Source organism: Mixophyes fleayi, chromosome 3, assembly GCF_038048845.1.
Source record: "Mixophyes fleayi isolate aMixFle1 chromosome 3, aMixFle1.hap1, whole genome shotgun sequence".
Classification (NCBI taxonomy): domain Eukaryota; kingdom Metazoa; phylum Chordata; class Amphibia; order Anura; family Limnodynastidae; genus Mixophyes; species Mixophyes fleayi.
The window spans coordinates 200,189,720-200,210,365 of NC_134404.1; the positions used below are offsets into that span (position 1 = coordinate 200,189,720).

Consider the following 20,646-nt stretch of genomic DNA (forward strand, 5'->3'; position numbering starts at 1 on the left):
ATATATATATATATATATATATAGACTAATAATAAACCAAATACTATCTGCTCATAAATTACAGTGTAACGGAACCAATATGAATATGAATTATATAAATAACTAAATGTTGTAATGCGAGTGTGTGCGTGCGTATTTTACCGTGCGATCGCACCATGCCACGTGTTACGTGGCGTACGCATCTGTGTTACGTGGCGTACGCATCTGTGTTACGTGGCGTACGGATCGCAATCGCACGGCAAAACAATATTAACCAATATACTTTCGTTCATCCAATTATACGACTTCGACACTCACAATTTCCTCTAAACATATGGTGAAATTAACTATAATATTTTGTCTCCACTATACTTTCTATGTTAATAATACATAACCTTTCTTTTTGATTGTGAATTTAATACTGTAAATCCTTAAAATCAGAAAATGGCAAATAAATGATACTGACAAAATGATTGGCAACCTAGACTAGACTATTTGGTAGCACAGCCTTTGGTCAAAATAACTGCAATCAACAGGTTCCTATAGCCATGGATGAGCTTCCTCCACTTCTCTACTGGCAGTTTGGTCCACTATTCTTGAGCAAACTGTTCCAGTTCTCCCAAATTTGAAGGGTACCTTGCCCCAGATCTCGGGCTTTCTATGAGATTTAGATCTGGACTCATTGTAAGTCACATCAGAACAGTTCAGCCACTTCAGATCAGCCCGGCCTTTTGTACCATTTCTGGGTGCTTTTTTAAGTGTGTTTAGGGTCATTGTCCTTCTGGAAGACCCAAGACCTTATTACCCTGATTTCATTGAATTGGTGACAGATGGTGCAAGTTGAAACAGTCGTATGTCGTGTCTGAAGATCAGCCTAAATCTGTATGCAAGTTGATTGAGGAGCTTTCTCCACCATTTCAACAATAATGTGCTGCAGTTTTAATGTTTTTTTCTTTCCAGGGAGATTGACTAAAGTGCCATGGATCTTAAACTTCTTAATAGCATTCCAGTGGAAATAGGAACATCAAAGTCTCTGGGGATTGACCTCCTCAGACAATCTCAAGGATACAAATCAGACAGAAGGTTGTAGCCAAACATGGACAAATCTCTGGTTTTCTTTCTTTTCTCCATGTTCATTGCAGTACACACAGTGACATTTAACAGGCAAAATAGTCCTCTTTTCTATTCAAGCTCATTTAATGAGTGAATTTTTTATACAGCAGGCTAAAAAGGTGACCATTTAAGGCTTTCTACATAGATTAAGCTACAACTTAGTTATTGTTTCTTCTTTATGTGTTTTATTCCACTGCAAACAAAAAAAAAATGTGCATATCAACATGTTTTTTTAATTTGAACTATTCTCTGGAAGACATGCTACATTATTAGAAAGCACTGTAAGGGTTTCCAATACTTTTGGCCACAGCTATGCTAAAAAAGCAAGTGGCTGTCTTTAAGATACTACAAAGAATGTTATATTTTTTGTAAATGTCTGAAGTTATAGGATTGTGGTTACAGCAGCAGTCACACAGGTCTGCAATCATTGCACTAACTGCAAAAGTTTGATTCACAGCTTGCAATTTTAGAAAATCATAAATAAAACATAAAACACAAAAATGCATGTCTAGCTCTAAATAAAGAGAAGAGTGCCTCTAATGCAAGGAGAAGGCCTAGCATCCAGCACCCAACAAAACATACCAATACCATACGTGTCTACAGCACCAATTTCCAGCACCTAAAAAGTTGTAAATGTGGCACAATAGGAGTTGCATATGTGGATCATGTGTGGTTTGAGCACATGGTGCATGGCTTACAGTTTCCCTAGATTCTTCTTGGGGAATGTTGACATGGAGAGCAAATTGTGCAAACCTTTACTCTCATCGAAAGTCCAATAACGTTCTTGCAGGCCAGCATACCTCCTCATATCTGAAGGCTATGGCACTGGGAAACCACATAATTTAAGTAGGGAATATAGAATGACCTCAGCCTGCTAGCGGTTTAACAACCCAAATCCATACTGCCCATCTTTTGCTACAACTGCATGCCCTTTACAACAAGCCAAAGCAAATGAAAGGGCATACTGTCACTGCCATACAATAATAGCTATTGGTTTCAATCATCTATTCTACATTTCTATCACACAGAATTTAACCATCTGTGACGGAATAAAAAATACCAAGCTTCTTCACTATGCTACCGGTTTCCTTGTTTGGCTCTAAACTCACTTCATCATCATCAGCTTTTAATATAGCGCTACTAATTCCACACCACTGTACAGAGAACTCACTCACATCATTCCCTGCCCCATTGGAGCGTACAGTATAAAATCCCTAACATGCACACACACAGACAGAGAGAGAGAGAGTGTCTAGGGCCGTGATGGCTAACCTATGTACACGCATGTCACTCGTGACACGCCGAGGCATTTTGACTGACACGTCAGGCGTGACAGTCAAACTGCCTGTTTTAACCATGCCAAACATTTTCTTTATACAGCACAGCCGCGGACACTTCTTTGACAGCGCCGCGGCTGCTGTACAACTCCCCATCGGCGAAATGGAGCTGCTGCGCATGCGCGGTCGCAGCAGCTCCTCCCTTGCATATCTCCCGGCATGACTTCACTGGCTGGCTTCCTTGCGGGGGGGCTTATAATGGATATTTGCAAGATTTAATCGTAAAATAGTCTCAGATACTGGCCACAAGCAATTTTATGTAGTGTTTTTATTAATAGAACAAAGACTCCATTTCTGATCGCCTGCAGGGTATGCAGAGCTGTGCGATTATATATGAATATTGTATTATAGGATTAAAAAAGTATTCCTCTACTTTTTTAATCCTATAATACAATATTGATACTAGTAGGTTAATTGACGGCTATGTTTTTGGAAATGCAAATTCAGTTCGTGGGACAAAGCTTCTCTACTTTGTATTAATTTGATTAGTTTGGATTCATTTCATTATGAAATAGGACAATAAATCAGCACAAGTTTTAAGCATAAAGTAGGCCTTCCAGTCAGCAGGACAGATGGTCAATTGGGCCACACGCTGATCTCTTCCGGCATGACTGAGGCCCATTAGTACTATCAGTAGCAGCTATGAATTATCAAGTTTGCAAAAGTTGAACCATAAAATCTACATTTAAACAGAGATGCAGTATAGAAATGCAGTGTAACATTGCATGATAACATGTTCCATATATACATATTAAAATGATGTACCTTACATACTTTTTACACTTTGCAATAGTACAAAATATTAAATGCATACCTACAGTGGGTGTAGGAACTGCTTGTAATAGCATTAATTTTTATAGAATTCAGGCTCTTGGGTCTAAATTATATTTGTGGCAAAGAGGCTTATTTGCCACACTTCTCCTATTGGGAAATGGGTAAAAACCCAGCTAGTCTGCAGGAGCAGGCTGCAGACAGGGTTAAATTTTCCCTGGGCTCCTCACACAGGTGTTCACATGGGTCTAATTGGTTTGTTGTTTGCTATGGTTGGTTTGCAGTGCTTGGGTGGATGATAAAAACACTGTTTGTGGGCGGGGCCACGGATGCCAGTTAGTGGACGGCTAGTAGTGAGGGAACTACTGTTTTGCCAGTATGTATGGTTGTGGGAGAATTGTGATGCTTTACTGGAAATGTGTGCTGTAACCATTGCTGAAACGGTTTAAGCCATCCTGACAACTGCCAATAAACAGTGATATGGTTCAGCCAAGCTGTGTGAGACTGTAGTGCATGCTGTGTCTTCACACATTTGGGCATGTACAGTGATAGTGACGCTAAATAACAGAACAAGGTATAAAAAGAATTATGTTTTGAGAAGGCAAAAGAGAGATACAAGTTAGGAAGAATTTGGGACATATCAGGTTAATGATATCAATTAATGTGAACATTTTAGTAACAGATTTTAAAAATTTTCCTGGCCTACCCTAGGCTCAAAATTAGAATGCTTACTCTTCCCTGGAATAAAATAAACAATCATTAACTTAATGGCTACCCAATGAATTTTAAGTACAATCTCAACCAATTCTGTAACATAACATTAAGCATATTAGGTACAAGGGATAACAATATGTATTGTTTGTGCATTGTCTATGTTTTACATCTATTTTTGTACAAAAAGGAAATGTATTTATAACATTACTGGACTAACAAAAGGCTTGTGAAATGTTACCACCTTCTCAGCTCTTGTGATTGACACATAATGTACATAGTAAAGGAAGGGTTGCTGGCTGGATGGTGCAGGGTTGATGTAAGAGCCAAGTCATGGCACACAATTCAGGAACATGTTAAATGAAGCCAACAATTAAACAATGTATAATAAAGTTGCAGGATCAGCACTAAAAATATAGTCCAAAAAGGTAATAAGGAATGTGGATAATAGGGTAGTTAAGAAGCTAAAATTGTGTGTCTTATTTTTGTGCCAATTTTTACAATACGTATAGGGTTAGCATGTGTATATGAGGAGAACATGAAGCAAAATTTAGCTCTTTCTAATTGGAGGCTCACCGTGTAGGTAAGGATTGGAGAAATCCATAAAGAATTAAAGTTATTAATGAACCTGAATCTGTGTCTAACTGTATACACAAGAGTTTGTTTGGTGTAAAAATATTTTGGAAGGCGTTACCAAATTTACAAACTGGACATACAAGACAACTTGATTTTCAAACCTGCTGAGCTGACAATGGTTTGGGGGTGTCATTTAATTAGGTGTTTTTTTTGTGCTAAGCATAGTTTATATGGGAAGTGGCATTTATAGGAGTAAGCAAACCAATGTAACTGAAATGTATAAATGTGATACATGAAAACAATCTCAATGTTCCTTTACTCTCATTACTGGATTACGCCACAAGCAAAGCTCGAACAAGCAATATTTTAATAGTAAAAAAAAATTAATGAAGAAGTGGTACAAAAAAACATAGTAGGCAAGATCTGCTATTTTTACTTTTGCCAACATCAGCATTCCTATTAGGCATTAAAACCACAAAATGTTAAACAGAGTGAATGTGGATGTGCAGTGATGAAAAAAAAAATACTTTTTGTTGGGAGGATGAGATATTCAAATGAGCTTCATGAGATGGACATTGCACATTTAGGGTTTTTTAAAGCAGATTGCGAAGGTTCGCCTGTGTATGTGCACAGTGGGCCCCTGGCAAAGGTACTCCCATCCCCATACTTAAGTCTCACCATGAGAGCATGATGCACGTAAGACCTGAACCTTACTGCCCCCCAAAATTATGTAACCTTAGTCAAGACTACTTCCTTATAACCAGCAGAGATGAGTGAAATGTTTATTATTCAGCAAAATATTCACCTCATTCTACATTTGGCTGTGTAATTTTGCATGGTTTCCTTGAAAAAATTGGTGTCAAGTGTTTCCGGTCCTACAGCCCATAGTTGAATGAATGTCTATCATCATGCCACAACTCTATTTATAGATTATAAACAACTCTAGAAACTTTATAGAGAAGTAACCGGTGATTTACATGATACTGGATCACTTTTTACAAACAGTGTAGCTGGTTTGCAGGACTGCATAATGCTAAACATGTTTATATTCTTACAATTTTGCAACTTGATATTGGTTGTCGTACCCAAAATGTAGTACAATTGTGTACTAATCCAGTACATATAGTGCATTATTACAATTCACTAATTTAATATTTGGACAAAAAAAAAGTGTGTGTGTGTGTGGTGGGGTAAAAATCAGTCAGCTAAGACAACAATGGCAATACTGATTTGACTATGTCTTCAGTGTGAAACAATTAGCTTGTTTTAATTCAATAAAGTAATATCAGAAAAATGTAATTTGAATAGCAATTTCACAAAGACTATGGAATTCAGATAAAGCCAGTAGCTCACTAATAATTGTCAGCTTTAGCATGTTCTTGGAGCTTAGCCATTTTTAATTAAAACACTTTGCTGACCTATTGGTATATGCACTCGTTAACCCACTCATCTAGGGAAGGAGCAGTGGAAAGTAATTTTAAATTTTATGTATAAAACGCCTAATATAAAATCATTTATCTGTTTCTAAGTAACATGGTGTTAAAAGGCCAACAAATTAATGAAGGCACTGGCAAAGTAAAATATCTACTGAGCTTACATTATGCTGTGTATGGTGAAAAAAAAAAAACAACATATTTTTGGAATGACATTTTGTTATTTGAACTTGAAAAAAATGTTTTCTTGGATCTTTTTCCCCTATGTACATTTTACATGGGAAAGCAGTATTTAAACTTGTGTCCTCGTCAAGCATTCCAGAGCTCATGAATTAGGGGATTATAGATTATACATTAAAAAGAAAAATAGGATACCAATTTGGCATGGTGTTTAGCACTTCCCTAAAGATTGTCCTAGCTTCACTTTCAATGCCCATCTGAAACCATGATCGTCGTAAGAAGACCCAATACATATGGAAGCTCTACTTGTAAAACAAGGAGGCCATTTCAAGCAGATATGTTTATTAAAATAATGAAAACTTATAGCAGTATATTAAATTATGCAGTAAGTCTTCCGTGGACTAAGGTAAGAACCTGAAATGTACAGCATGATTTATCATTAGTATGATTGAAAGAGTAATAAAAAAAAGTTGGAAACTCATCTTGTCTCATCAGCAGGGACAGTCATGCTAACATTGTCTTTAGAATAAAATGTCATATTGTAAACAACAATTTCATAAAAATTCAATAAAAGGCAATTTACGAATATACCAAAGTAACGCATGAAACAAAAATAAACATGAAGTCACCTTACACAGGACACAATTAATTCTGTTGCCAACATATGAATTCGAATGATGGACTGCAAGCCCACAAAATGTCTAACAAACCATCTACACAGATACTTTTTAAAGCCTGGAACATATACTGTATGTAAGAAAAGTGCTATGTCGCTACATGTTTTTCAGTCTATAAAATAACTCAATTTCTTACATGTCTTTCAAATTGTCCATTAATAAAATGTATACTATGCAATAAGAATTATTTCCACATATCTCATATATATAGAAAAGCAAGCTGTGGGCATGTTAAAATACCAATTTAACTTTAATGCAAATGAGCAATCATGTCCTTTCTCACTACGTTTTCCAAACACAATTACTTTCTCACTTAAGTAATGTAAAATTTCAACAAAAGCTATTCTCCAATAGAAAATCAATTAATCATATGTAACAGTATAAGATAAATGCTGTTTAGCCATGCAAGTTATGTTTAAAGACAAATAATAATTTATCTTTTACTGTAAATTAGATATGTAAAATGCAGGCAAATTTGGTACTTTAAAGTCTCTCTTCATTACTCCAGCACATTAAACGCCTCATAATTCACTGTCCCAACTTATTTATAGGACATCAATATTTACTGCCAAATATTGAGCTATTAATACTGAATATATTAAATAGCAACGTGTTCTTTAAATGTATTCTTTAAAATGATGTGTACATAGAACACAATACATTTTAACAAATGCAAATATTATCTTGACACTTCAATAGCTGAATTCAGAACATCTTCAGTGTTTCTCAGTACAAAAGATGATGCCATGTAATTCAAAAGGATGACATCTATTGACTAATGCTGGATTTTAATGATTATCCAGTTGATTTATCACTTTTTACTAAAGCATGGGAACATGGGAAACATGTAAATAGCAACCATTACAAATAATCAGTTACGAGAATAGCTTAGAAAAAAGCAAAAAAACCAACCCAGACATAACAGTAAAATGCATATAATGAAAAAGCTTTGTCTAATGACAGATACGTTCTATGTAATGAAAGAGAGTAGACAGGTTTATCGCACATTCAAAAGAGCAAACTTAAGCAGACTATTACAAAAATTGATTTCCAAACAATTCCTTGTTAATAATGCATTTAATTATTTACTGTTTCTTACAATTTAACGGTCATGGTTTCTACTCCTAATCAAATCTATTGCTGGTGTTTGGGACACTGAATAAGAGAATAAGAGATGCTGCCAGTATTTCCGTCACGCCTCCCAACGTTATTGTTATATGTTCAGCGCTCTTAACATCTGTTACTTCTCAGTTGAAAGGAATACAGAACCCCACAATTTCAAGGTAAAATAATTGTGTTGTGACAATACAGTAAGTTATGTGCGGTCTTCAAAAACTGCAAGAGATATAGCAAACACTGGTGTAACTAGAGTAGGAGCAGCTGCACCTGGGCCCATCAGCTGAGACATCGACTTAGCTGCTAGACCCCACGAAGTTGCCACCGATGCTGCTCCCATCTAGTGTGGTGTCCACACTCAGCTGGGAATTTATTGAACGCGTGACTACTGACACGGCAAGGCACTTGAAGTCACAGAATGCTGTGTACACAAGCTGGCATTCTAGGGCTCCTAAATGAAATTTCACTCGGAGGAGAGGAGCAAGAAAAGTAAGGGGAAGGGAGGGAATGGAGCTTCCAGGGATGGTGTCTAGCCCTAGAAGCTTTGTGTACCACTTCCATATCTTATTTCATTTAAATGGTATATGTATTAATAAATACTTCGTAGTTTTAATAAGGTTTTTTTTAGGGGGGAATTAAATTAGCTTTGCAGTTTGTCAGTAACTATGGTAGAATCTCAGCAGATTTTTGAGCGGAGATTTCTATCAAAATCTTCCCCGCAAAGTGTCTCCAGAATGGCCGTGAGACACTTTGCGGCTATTTGAATCCCCCCTCCCTCTTAGAGAATTCCTAGTAATTAAGTGGAAGAGAACCTAAATTAATTTTTTTCTCAGCACACACAACACCCCCCCCCCCCCCCCCCCCCCGAGTATTTCACGACTTCATGGGTGTTCAATAACGAAAATTATTTTGATGTATGATATTGTGGATCAAATAATAAAATGTACATTAATAGTAGCAATAATAATAATAATAATATAGTAAGTAGTTGCAATCCTAACTCGTATCACCATAATATTAACCAAGCCTTAATCTTATGATATAATCTTAGTTCAAGATGTAAATCTTGCTTTCCAAAATTGTAATAATGTAAAATAATCTGTCACATATTTTTTTTTTTTTTTTTTTTAACTACTCTCTTCAGCAAAACTGATACATTGCATTTTTGGTATGAAGCCGCAAATTATCTTTGTGTTTTGTAAATGGGTATGGGGACTCACTAATCTGATCTTTGCAATAATCATTGCATATTTTAGATAAAGCACAGACAATGGTTAACCAAGAATTTCACCTACAAATGTAAACTGCCCTATTTAGTGCTCATCAGTTTAGGCTAGGGTTCTTATGCTTAGCGTATGAAGCACTATAGAGAGAAACACAATGAAAAAGTGGAAGTTATAGAAACATTAAAAGCTCACAATATATGCAAGAGTAACCAGTGAGTAAAACATTTGTCGAAGGGACCGCCATATTAATTGTTTTCTCGTAAATAAAAGGTCCTGTTCAATATTGCAGGAAAGACTGTAGTGATGACAGGTTGATAACAGTTGAGCAGAACAGTGACAAAGACGTGCGGTACAACTGCCCTACACTTAATGAGGAAGATGTGATGACAGGAATTTATTTTGTCCTGAAAACATATTGGGCATGATTCATGTTCGGGCGCAATTTTCGTTTTTAAAAAAAGAGCACAGAACTTTAGTGTAGCTCCAACAGTATTCAAATCCAATCGGATTTCAGAATGTGATTTGATTTGAATCTGAGTGTAAGTACGCTGTGTATAAATGGTACTTGACTTACATAGACAGACTGCAGTATATGCACAAGCGACTGTGCAATATACGGTCACGTCAGAATGCATATAAAAATATATTATAAAATAAATAACTTAACAGTATAATCATTAATACAAACATGGGTTTTCAACAATTTTTTCTTTTATTTTACATTCAGTACATAAATCAAGATACTTTCACATATGTGTTTTTTATACTCTATCTTACTTGCATACACATGTTCTGTGCTAGCTAGCTACACCCATATGTGTAGTTTTTAAACCAAAGATTATGCCACACCAGTCATCACTATCAGTTGGCACTTATACCTGCCCTGTAAGGGTGTACATTAAACAGAACGTCCTTACTGTACGTGGCCTATGTTAGTACGCATCTTCCTTCCTTCCCCTGTTCCGCCCCTCAAGTCGTAGGCAGCCATAATTGTCAGTTGTGTTTGGACATGAACTGCATGCAATTGCGTTCATTGGCATAATGTCTCTTTCTGAGCATGCACAGATCTATTTAACACAAGATACACTATGAAAATGGATGTATGTCTGAAAATGAATCAGGCCCTGTGTGTTCCTTTATAGCCTACATAGAATATAGATACATCACAAAGAAATGTCTGCTGCTACACTATTCTTGCATATGGAAGTAAGCAAAGTAGCAAGCTCAAGTCTGGTACTATGAACTGAAGAAATGCTGTGGAATCATTTACAAACAGAAACTGGGATATTTAGAGAACATGGCTAATTTAATGAATTACCTTTTTCCAGGCCCCAGCTATGCATTCATGTAGCTGATAAGGAGTTAAAACTTGGAGTCCTTCACATGTATGGTACATTTGGCGACACACAAATATGAATGATCCTTTCAGCACAGGTAACAAGTCTGATTCAGTTAAGACAGGAATATCTTCATTGAGAAGCTTCTTGGAAAAGTGGGCGATTACATGAGCACCTGCATTACTGAAATAACATAATTGTCCACAGGTAAGATTAACAATATAAACTCTAACGCAAAGAAAAGGCAGATCTTTATAATAAGATTAAATAAACCTCATAGGGAGAAAGAAAGTGTACCTTTCCTAAAGTGTATTTTTTTTTCTCAATAGGTGGATTTTCAAAATGACATCATGAGAGAGGGCAAGTTTAGAGTGATTGACTCTAAAATGAATGAGGTGAATTTTGCTATTGCAGCTATCCATAGAAATATTGGTTAAGTAAGCAAGTTCGTGAGTGAAAAGTACTTGTCAAGTGAAAACATACCTAATAATATTGGCTTTATTATTTGTTGACTATATTTTGCAAATTATAAGCACATTTTTGCATGGTCATTTATTAAAGGGGAAAATGCAACCATGTAAACTAATTTCAACTAGTGTAAGTCACCGTTAAAGACAGTGGGCAACAGAATTTTCACGTGTCAGTGCAAGAAAATATGGACAACTCACCACCTTGATGCAAAAGTTGAACATCACGTACTGACACATAAATAATCACACATTTAAGCATTGCTGAAAATGGCTTACAGTGTCCGTACTTTATTGAGGTATGTTGCAAAACAGATTAGAACATTATTCACACCTACAATACTTACCAAACTCACCCCCCTCAAAGCTACAAAGGAAATACAGAGGTTACTTCTCCATTGAGAAGCCAGATGGATCATAAGGCAGAAGTGTTACAATAGCTCTATTAGTACTTTTGTAAAAAGTTTTCAGGCATTGTTTATTTTCTTAATCAAAGTGATTTTAACTATTAATGCCATGAATTTAATCCATTTTTGCTTCCCACAGATGACCCATCAATTGCAAGAAGCTCCAAAAAACCAATTCAGCACCTTTTAAATAAGTGCTGTGTAAGTTTGAAGTGTTCTTTTTGTTGTTGCTGATAAATCGACGTTATAAACGAATGGACACACCACACACAGTTTCAGTCATAGTCCCCACCCCTTTCTCAGCACTGGTATCTACTAAATGAAGTCTTTGTGTTATTATGCTTCCCTAAACCCCCTTCAACTTTTTCTAAATTTTCCATCATCTTCTGATAATCTGTTCCCCTGTATTTTACACAGCTCCTTTTCAACCTTGGAGTGCAATCCCCTAGTGCTACTTCCTGCAAGGAAGCAATACTCTAAAACACTATTCACTGCATGAAAGAATCTATGGAATTTAACCCAGGGTAAGACAGGATTTGATTTGCACTGCAGCAGGGATGATGAAAATAAACAGATCTAGCATGTAGAAGAAATTAGATAGTTAAGTAAGACAGGGAGAGAGACAGGGAGTAAGACAGGAGACACAGACAGGAAGAAGATTAAAGAAAACATTTCACATATGGTTGAAAGTTACAATGCTAATCATAGATTAATTACTACCAAATTTAATTTCAAATATGTTTTTAAAAGAGATTTATTTTTCTTACGAGGTTCATGGTAAACCAACCCCTAAAAAAAGTCTAGATCAAACCCAGCTCGGAGCTAACAAGGTGGGCTTTAGGGAATTTAATCTCTGGACCCTGTCACACAGAGCAAGAAATGGCTATATTGCATAAACAGTACAGCCAGCTTGATTATATTGCAATTTTGTCGATTAGCAGCTATCATTGGCTTAAAGAGGGAACCACGTGTTTTTATTTATCAGGGATCCTTGCCAATTAGAGGGGATGACCTCTTAATACAAGTGGCTGTACTATGTATTGGGGTCATCATAGTTCACCTAGAACTATTTTACTATGTAAAGGAAATCCCAGATGAAAAACTGCAGTGCCAACCAACATAAGAGTGCCTCTCTAGGAATATTGGAGGAGGTGGCACTGAAAACAAGTAAAACAAACACATCAAAAAAGTAAAAAATAAAACAGGCAAAACTATAATAAAATAAATTAAAAAAAAGATCTGAAACCCCAGAGTAACTGGTTATCCACTTAGCCCTCCTCTATCTAATACTAGGAAAATAAACTGTCACGGTGTTACAGACTTACCGCTCCACACTCCAGCCCTGGTCTCTCTGCTGTTCGAGTCAAAATTCTGGGTATTGGCGGTCACATAACCGCAACCCAGGAGGGGGAATTCAAACTTGCTAGGGTTTTTAAAACTTCACTTGTTTGCTTCCTGGCTTCATCCTCTTTGTGGATTCCTTGTGCTACTTAGTTCCTTGCCTGACTCCGGTGTACCAGTGCTGAATGTCTGACCATTCTTGTTCTCCTGCGTTTTGTGAACTACTCCGGCTTGTTGACTATCCACTGCTGACTCCTTGTACCAGACTATCTAGACCTTGTACTCTGCCTTGTGATTTTGCCCTTGTGATTTTGCCACCCGATCGTGTACCGAACTCAGATCACTCCCACTCTGAGACCACCTACCGATTGTGTACCAAATTCGGCTTGTCTGACTACACGAATACTTTTTCACTTTCTACTACTATTACTGCCATTCTCCTCCTACAGTGCTACATCTTGGGGCAGACCAGTGGAATGCGACCTGCAAGCTCTCGGCAGCTAAGTGCATCAGACTCCGCACCTCTAATTGACCAGCGCCAATCTGGATTAGCACCAGATCTAATCATCTACATTGCACACAGACTGTAAGTTTATGATGGCTCACATATGGCACAGAGATTAATGGGTGATTGGTCTTTAACCAGGACACCCACCAAGAGGTGATGGAATTCACTAACAGTAACCTAAAGATAAAGGATCCCAGACTAATTACACTGACCACAGAGCAAGAACAAGAATAATATTAGGAGGAGAAAAGACATAGTGAGTTATAGGCCAGGCATTCATTATGGGTGCAAGTTTAAAATACATGCTGAAGGTAAATATCATGTGCAGAGAGGTAGGGGCAGAAACACCAGGTCTATAACAATAGAGAGCCTGCTGTTCGGACACACCAACACGCACAAAATGTACTTAAATCCAGTGCCTGCTGACAGGCATGAAACCAATACGCAGCCAGATTTAAAACAGAACACAGAGAGAGAGGTAAGGGATATGTGCCTAAACATATACTCCTTACAGAAAGTGCGGCATCTTACAAGGACTAACCCAAGAATTTTTATTTTAGATCAATAATCCTGTGTTCCTCCAGCACCGGTTGAATGTGAACTGATCATGAAAACCTGACCACTCACAGATTTGAATGAGTAAATTTTACATTTTAACTGAACAAATATTCAAACTTCAGCAGGTTAGTATGAGTGACGTGGAGAGATCCTTCCTTTAATACCACCGTTCATCAATGAACACGCCATTCACCCATGCAAAATTACAGCATCATCAAACCCCAAAATTTTATTTTATTGCTTTATGTTTCTAGCATAAAATTCCAAAACCATACCAGTCTTTGACATAATCTGCTTTTTCTCCATAGAGAAGAAGGGAAAGCCCTGCTTCACTAGAAGCAATCCTTGCTAAAATATCAGCAATGAAGGATAGTGTAGTTCCGTCACAGTTCAAGTGAACCTAAGAACAAAACAGTAAGACATCAATTGAAAGTGTATTAGAAACTAGCATCAAACAAAATAGAAACAGACGCACTGTTTATAGAATAACACATTCATTAAGAGCAGGAATGACATGTTCAAAAGCAGCTTTAGCTATTATACTGCCTTAGAAAGAAAAATGTGATAAAAAGGAATAACAATCTCTGTAAATAAAGTTTATAGCTAGAAAACATATGGGAAGAGCATATTACTGCATCAGCGCTGTATTCAGAAATAAACATGAAATCGCTTAAAATAAGGTACTGAACCAACACCGAAAAAGGACACAAACACACACTTCAAACTCCGTCAGAAACAGGGATTTTTTTTTGCAAAAAACAGGATGTTCCCCCAAAAAACAAATATTTTCAATTAGCTTTTAAAAATATTTAAAACCACATTTAAAAAGACAAATTAATTTAACTTTACATTAGCATCTTTTGGAAGCTGCAAGAATACAATCTTATGCCATGTCAAGATAATTTTTTCAGAATAAACAAGGACTATCTACAACAGGCCTGTCCAACCTGTGGCCCTCCAGATGTTGTGAAACTACAAGTCCCAGCATGCCCTTCCAGCTATCAACTGCTTGTCTACCAGCAAAGAATGCTGGGGCTTGTAGTTTCACAACATCTGGAGGGCCGCAGGTTGGACAGGCCTGATCTACAAGATGCATTAAAAACAACACTGTTGGTACTTATCTTGAAGCCTGAACTCGATTCTTAAAATTACTACAAACCACATTACCGAATTTTTGGCCACTCTAGCTATACAAATCGCCAAATGTATGAAGCAATTTTGCAAACTTGAGCTTGAATTGAAAATCTCCAGAAACAGCATGCTGCTTTCTATAGGCGAGATTTCCAAACACATCACTGTTACACTGCTGGGCAATGTTAATATAACAGAAGGCACAATGGGAGTTTAAGTAAATCATGATTTATGTTTTAGAGGGACAAAATTGTTTATAAATTAGCTTACGGGGGACAAATTGTTTTACGAATAAACTAGTTGTGCACATTTCTGTAATGTTTTTTAATCAGTCTACAGTATGTGCTACATTATTATTATCTTTTAGTTATAAAGCACCAACATATTACGTAGTAATGTACATTGAAGAGAACATGACACAAAAAAATGAATTGCAATGAAATGGAACAGAAGGTAACGATGAGCCTGGCCAAATGTTTACAATAAAAAAGAGGTGTGGAGAACAGTTAATATTTAAGGTAGCAGGATAACTATTGTAGCTGAGGGTGAGTAAAGTGCCTGTGGCTATTCTTAGCCATCTGCATTATTATCCTCTGACAAAAACAGGCATTGAATGCTGGCATTTCTGTGCAACATCTGTATGCAACTAACTATTTACATTTGTTTAATTTAGCATTAGATGTAAATGCTTTAGAATGTTGTACTTTTGAACATTTTATAAAATGCGTTGCACTGTTCATATGCCCAAATTGCAAAATTACTTTAAGATGCATATATCCAACACCAGCAGCCTCTTGCACTTCAAGAGGCAGATAACGGGCACTCAGGTGAAAATACATTATAGTATAGTATGGGACATTAGATGCACATTAAACAACCCTTCCCCTTGAGATGCATCTTATTTTGACATATACTTATCAATGAAATATGTTCCTTACCAAAGTTAAATTCAACGCCTACACGTGATGAGTGTAAATTTCTGTAATGAATATATGTATTTTTTTTTATTTTTTTTAAATATATTGGCTTACTATCTAATTGCCAGTGGGGTAAGATTTTTCTTTTCTCATGACACTAATATTTCCTAATGGGGACACCATTTAAACTACATACTTGTGACACAACAAGTGCTCATGTGCATGCTAACACTTCTAGTGCCACAAGTATGTACTTTTAATGGTGTCCCCATCAGGAAATATTAAGTGTTGCCACATCATCAAAATAAAAATATTGCCCCACTGGTGATGAAATATTAAGCCACTGCAATATAATAATTTACTTTAAAAAAAATCCCTTACATATAATCATTAATTAAATCCCCATAAGAAAAATAATAATCATTTTTGCCCCTCCTCAACAAAAAACATACTTTATTTAAACTTCCATTTTGCCTCCTGTTATTACATTGACCAGATAGCTCAAACAACATGCTTTTATTTCTGTTAAATCTCGGGCGAGTTTCAGTTTTTGTTGAAACTCGGGCGAGTTTGACTAGTCATGGCCAAAAGTTTTGACATTGACACAAATATTTTTCACAAAGTCTGCTGGCATAGTTTTTATGATGGCAATTTGCATATACTCCAGAATGAAATGAAGAGCGATCAGATGAATTGCAATTGATTTCAAAGTCCCTCTTTGCCATGACAATGAACTTTATCCCAAAAACAACATTTAGGGGTAAATGTATGAACCTCCGATTTCTGCAAGTCGCCGGAAATCGGCGACTTTGCAGGTAAAATTTAAATTTGTAAAGGCAAACTTGACTTTACAAGCCATCGCCGCTTTAAATTTTACCTGCAAAGTCGCCGATATCCAGAAATTGGAGGTTCATACATTTAGCCCTTGGTCTGTACTTCAGCCCTTCCACAAAAGGACCAGCTGACATCAGGTCAGCGATTCTCTCGTTAACACAGGTGAGAGTGTTGACGATAACAAGGCTGCAGATCACTCTGTCATGCTGATTGAGTTAGAATAACAGACTGGAAGCATTAAAAGGAGGGTAGTGCTCGAAATCATTGTTCTTCCTCTGGTAAACATGGTTATCTGCAAGGAAACACGTACAGTCATCATTGCTTTGCACAAAAAGGCTTCACAGGCAAGGATGCTGCTAGTAAGATTGCACCTAAATCAACCATTTATCGGATTATCAAAACCTTCGAGGAGAGAGGTTCAATAGTTGTGTAGAAAGCTTCAAGGTGCCCAAGAATGTCCAGCAAGCACCAGGACCGTCTCCAAAAGTTGATTCAGCTTCAGGATCGGGTCACCACCAGTACAGAGCTTGGTCAGGAATAGCAGCAGGCAGCTGCGAGTTCATCTGCACGCATAGTGAGACAAAGACTTTTAGAGGCCAGCAAAGAAGCCACTTCTCTCTGGGAAAAACAGCAGGGACAGACTGATAATCTGCAAAAGACTGGATTGGACTGCTGAGGACTGGGGTAAAGTAATTTTCTCTGATGAATCCCCTTTCAGATTGTTTGGGGCATTTGGAAATACGCTTATCCGGACAGGGAAAGGTGAGCGCTACCATCAGTCCTGTGTCATGCCAACAGTAAAGCATCCTGAGACCATTCATGTGTGGGGGTGCTTCTCAGCCAAGGGAGTGGGCTCACTCACAATTTTGCCTAAGAACACAGCCATGAACAAAGATTGGTACCAAAACATCCTCCAAAAGCAACTGCCCCCAACCATCCAAGAACAGTTTGGTTACAAACAATGCCTTTTCCAGCATGATGAAGCACCTTGTCAAAAGGCATAAGTGATATATAAGTGGATTTTTGAGTCCATGGCCAGGAAACTCTCCAGACCTTAATCCCGTTGAGAACTTGTGGTCAAGCCTGAAGAGGCGGGTGGACAAACAAAAACCTACAAATTCTGACAAACTCCAAAAACTGATTAGGCAAGAATGGTCATCAGTCAGTATGTGGCCCAAAAGTTGATTGACAGCATGCCAGGGCAAGTTGTAGAGGTCTTCAAAAAGAAGGGTCAACACTGCAAATTTTGACTCTTTGCATAAACTTTATGTAATTGTCAATAAAAGCAATTGACACTTATGAAATGCTTGTAATTTTACCAAAGCAACATCTAACAAAAAGGTCTAAAAACACTGAAGCAGCAAACTTTGTGAAAACCAATACTTGTGTCAAAACTTTTGGCCATGACTGTACAACTTGGGAGAGATAGGTGTTGCAGCCTGATACATTTACCCCCTGAAGTAAGATGGAGAATGTTTCCTCGTACATATTCTCATGAGAGAAGAGCAACACTTAGCAAAGCAAGAGAGTCCATCATCATGACCCAAGGGATCACCTTGTAAATAGATCACTGGAGATTAAGCAAATAAAGGTAATTTATAACCTGCCAAAAATACTTACTAGCACTAATTCTTTATTTGCACATGTCTGCCGGTTTGTAGCAGTTTCAGAGTGCCACTTTTTGGTGCTCTAAAACTAATCTACACAAACCTTATGGATCCAACTGAAAATATGTATTGGAGTGAAACATCCTTCAAAGTCAAACTTACTAATTCATTCAGACCAACCTATTGATTAATTTTAGCCTTTCCAAGTTTCTCCTAAAACACTGCCTTATTTATCTTCATTTATAATCAGGTGCTGTTATTTTTTGCTTTACTACATTTGATCCTTGAACATAAGCAGGAATAGATGCACAAATGAAAAAGGGCATTTACATAAATATGTTCAAATTGTCCCATCTCACGATGTGTCCAGGTATACATCACTAGCATATTCGCCATGTTTACATCAGGAGAAACAAGTGTGTAGAACTACATAACATTGTAGTATAGAGAAAGCACAGAGATGTGGCTTTATAGGGTTATTGGTAAATGCGACTTTCACATTACCCTATTTTTACACAATCTAATAATGTAACGAAGTGTCAAATATACAAGAGAGAATATTCTTCACAAGTCACAATTACTATACAACATATAAATAACTACAAAACACAAAAAATACAAATACAAATTAAGTACACAAATCTGTTGGCTCCCCATATAAAAATCATTTGTGAATCTTCTTTCCTGCTAAAGAACATATGAAAATATCAATTAAGTAATGCGAATAGACAGGCACTACTTTATCAAATATAGCAGCCACTAATGAATCAGCTAGATGGTTCAAGTCGCAATAAGCTGATCTGAAGCGGCTAGCTAGTGTTGCTGATAGTAATCATAATCATTGTGTATCATTTCAGCAGCCTCCAGCATATTATTGCTCATTTTTAAGTACTCTTCCCTTTTCTAATTACATTATTTGAATGCTTTTTTGTTCATATTGCACCTAGAAATGCACTTTTCTGTAAGTGCTACTGGAAGGCCCATATATAATGCAGGGAACTACCCCTAATGTGCTTTCTCTACCACTTTATCTCAGTTAAATAATCTTGTCCAGCAAAACATATGGGTGTATAAGACAGCCTACTCGTGCATTTAATCAGCATCCAGTAAGGAACATCCCTGATCAACCCAACTCCTTACATCAGACCATTCAAACATTTGCAAAACCCACACTCCATCTTGTGCTCTGCGAATCCAAACAATTACACTTACTTACACTTACGTGCTAAATCCCCAAAGTAACACACAAAAGAAATAGTTTTGCTGCAGGTTTACACTTTTGCAAGGGCAGAAAAAAGTCTTAATGTCAGGTGCAGGGGGTAAAGGAAGTACAGTTTTTAATGTAGAAAATCTTATTCAAAAGCTGGTAGGTAATCTTTAAATATCAAGTGCTATTATCAATACAAATGAGGCCAACCTTACAGTTTGAGTGAATAGAAATGCCTAACTATTCTCCTATATCATTTTGCTTGTCAAATATAATGCATTGCAGGGTACAAGCCACTCCATGCCTTTTTAATTCATTGCAGCTTAAAAGGACTCATGCCTTCAAAGTCAGCACGGAACCTTGTCCTTTCCAAGCACAGTGGTGGATGTCAACAGTAAAGCAGAGCTCAGGTACATAAACCACTTCACAGTGGGGATCAGCCCTGCATGTTAGACATGCTATAGAACTGAATGTCTGCTCTGTCACTGTGAAACACATTTTCCTTCAAGGCTGTTACAAGGGATGAGATAAGAATAAGAGCTGCATGGGATATTAACCAAAAGATGCTTGATGTCTACAATAATAGGGGTTATTCTATTAGTAGTAAAGAAGGCAGAGAAAGAAACATTGTCATATGTAATTGTTGCTATTGTCTTCAGTTTATCAGGAAATCTAAATTACATATAGCTTAATAGAAACGGGAGAGAGAGAAAGAGAGAGAGAATAAATATTGTGTAATGGTATAATTTTCTTTTTTGCTGTTTTAGCCTATTTTATAATAACTGCATATTACTTTGTCTTCAGGTTCTTTTTGTAAGGTGCTTTATAAAGGTATTATGTTTAAAGAGAGTCAACATATTACACAGCACTGTGGCATACAAATGGCATACAATGACAAAAACAAGAAAGATAAAAAAAAAAAGTGACTTGCCTAAAAGAGAGACGTCTTATGGGTATATTTGCTAAACTGTTGGTTTGAAAAAGTGGAGATGCTGCCTAGGGTATAGCAACCAATCAGATTCTACATGTCATTTTGTAAAGTGTATTAAATAAATGATAACTCGAATCTGATTGGTTGCTATAGGCAACATCTCCACTTTTTCAAACCTGCAGTTTAGTAAATATACCACTAAGACTGTTTGAAGATATGGAGAAAGGTATGGCCAATTATTAAAGTAGTATAAATGTAGTGTGAAATTTCATGAAAGTGTGT

General features: G+C 36.9%; 1 protein-coding gene across 1 annotated transcript in view; it reads right to left on the reverse strand.

Annotated features, from left to right (window-relative positions):
• The window catches only part of TBC1D32 (TBC1 domain family member 32), a 200,042-nt gene that overhangs the window by 106,632 nt on the left and 72,764 nt on the right, over positions 1-20,646 (reverse strand). Inside the window, exons 16-17 of the mRNA XM_075202997.1 lie at positions 14,013-14,137; positions 10,438-10,639 (exon numbers count right to left, since the gene is read on the reverse strand). Of these exons, the coding sequence (XP_075059098.1) occupies positions 10,438-10,639; positions 14,013-14,137 (327 nt within the window). The remainder of the gene's footprint in view (positions 1-10,437; positions 10,640-14,012; positions 14,138-20,646) is intronic.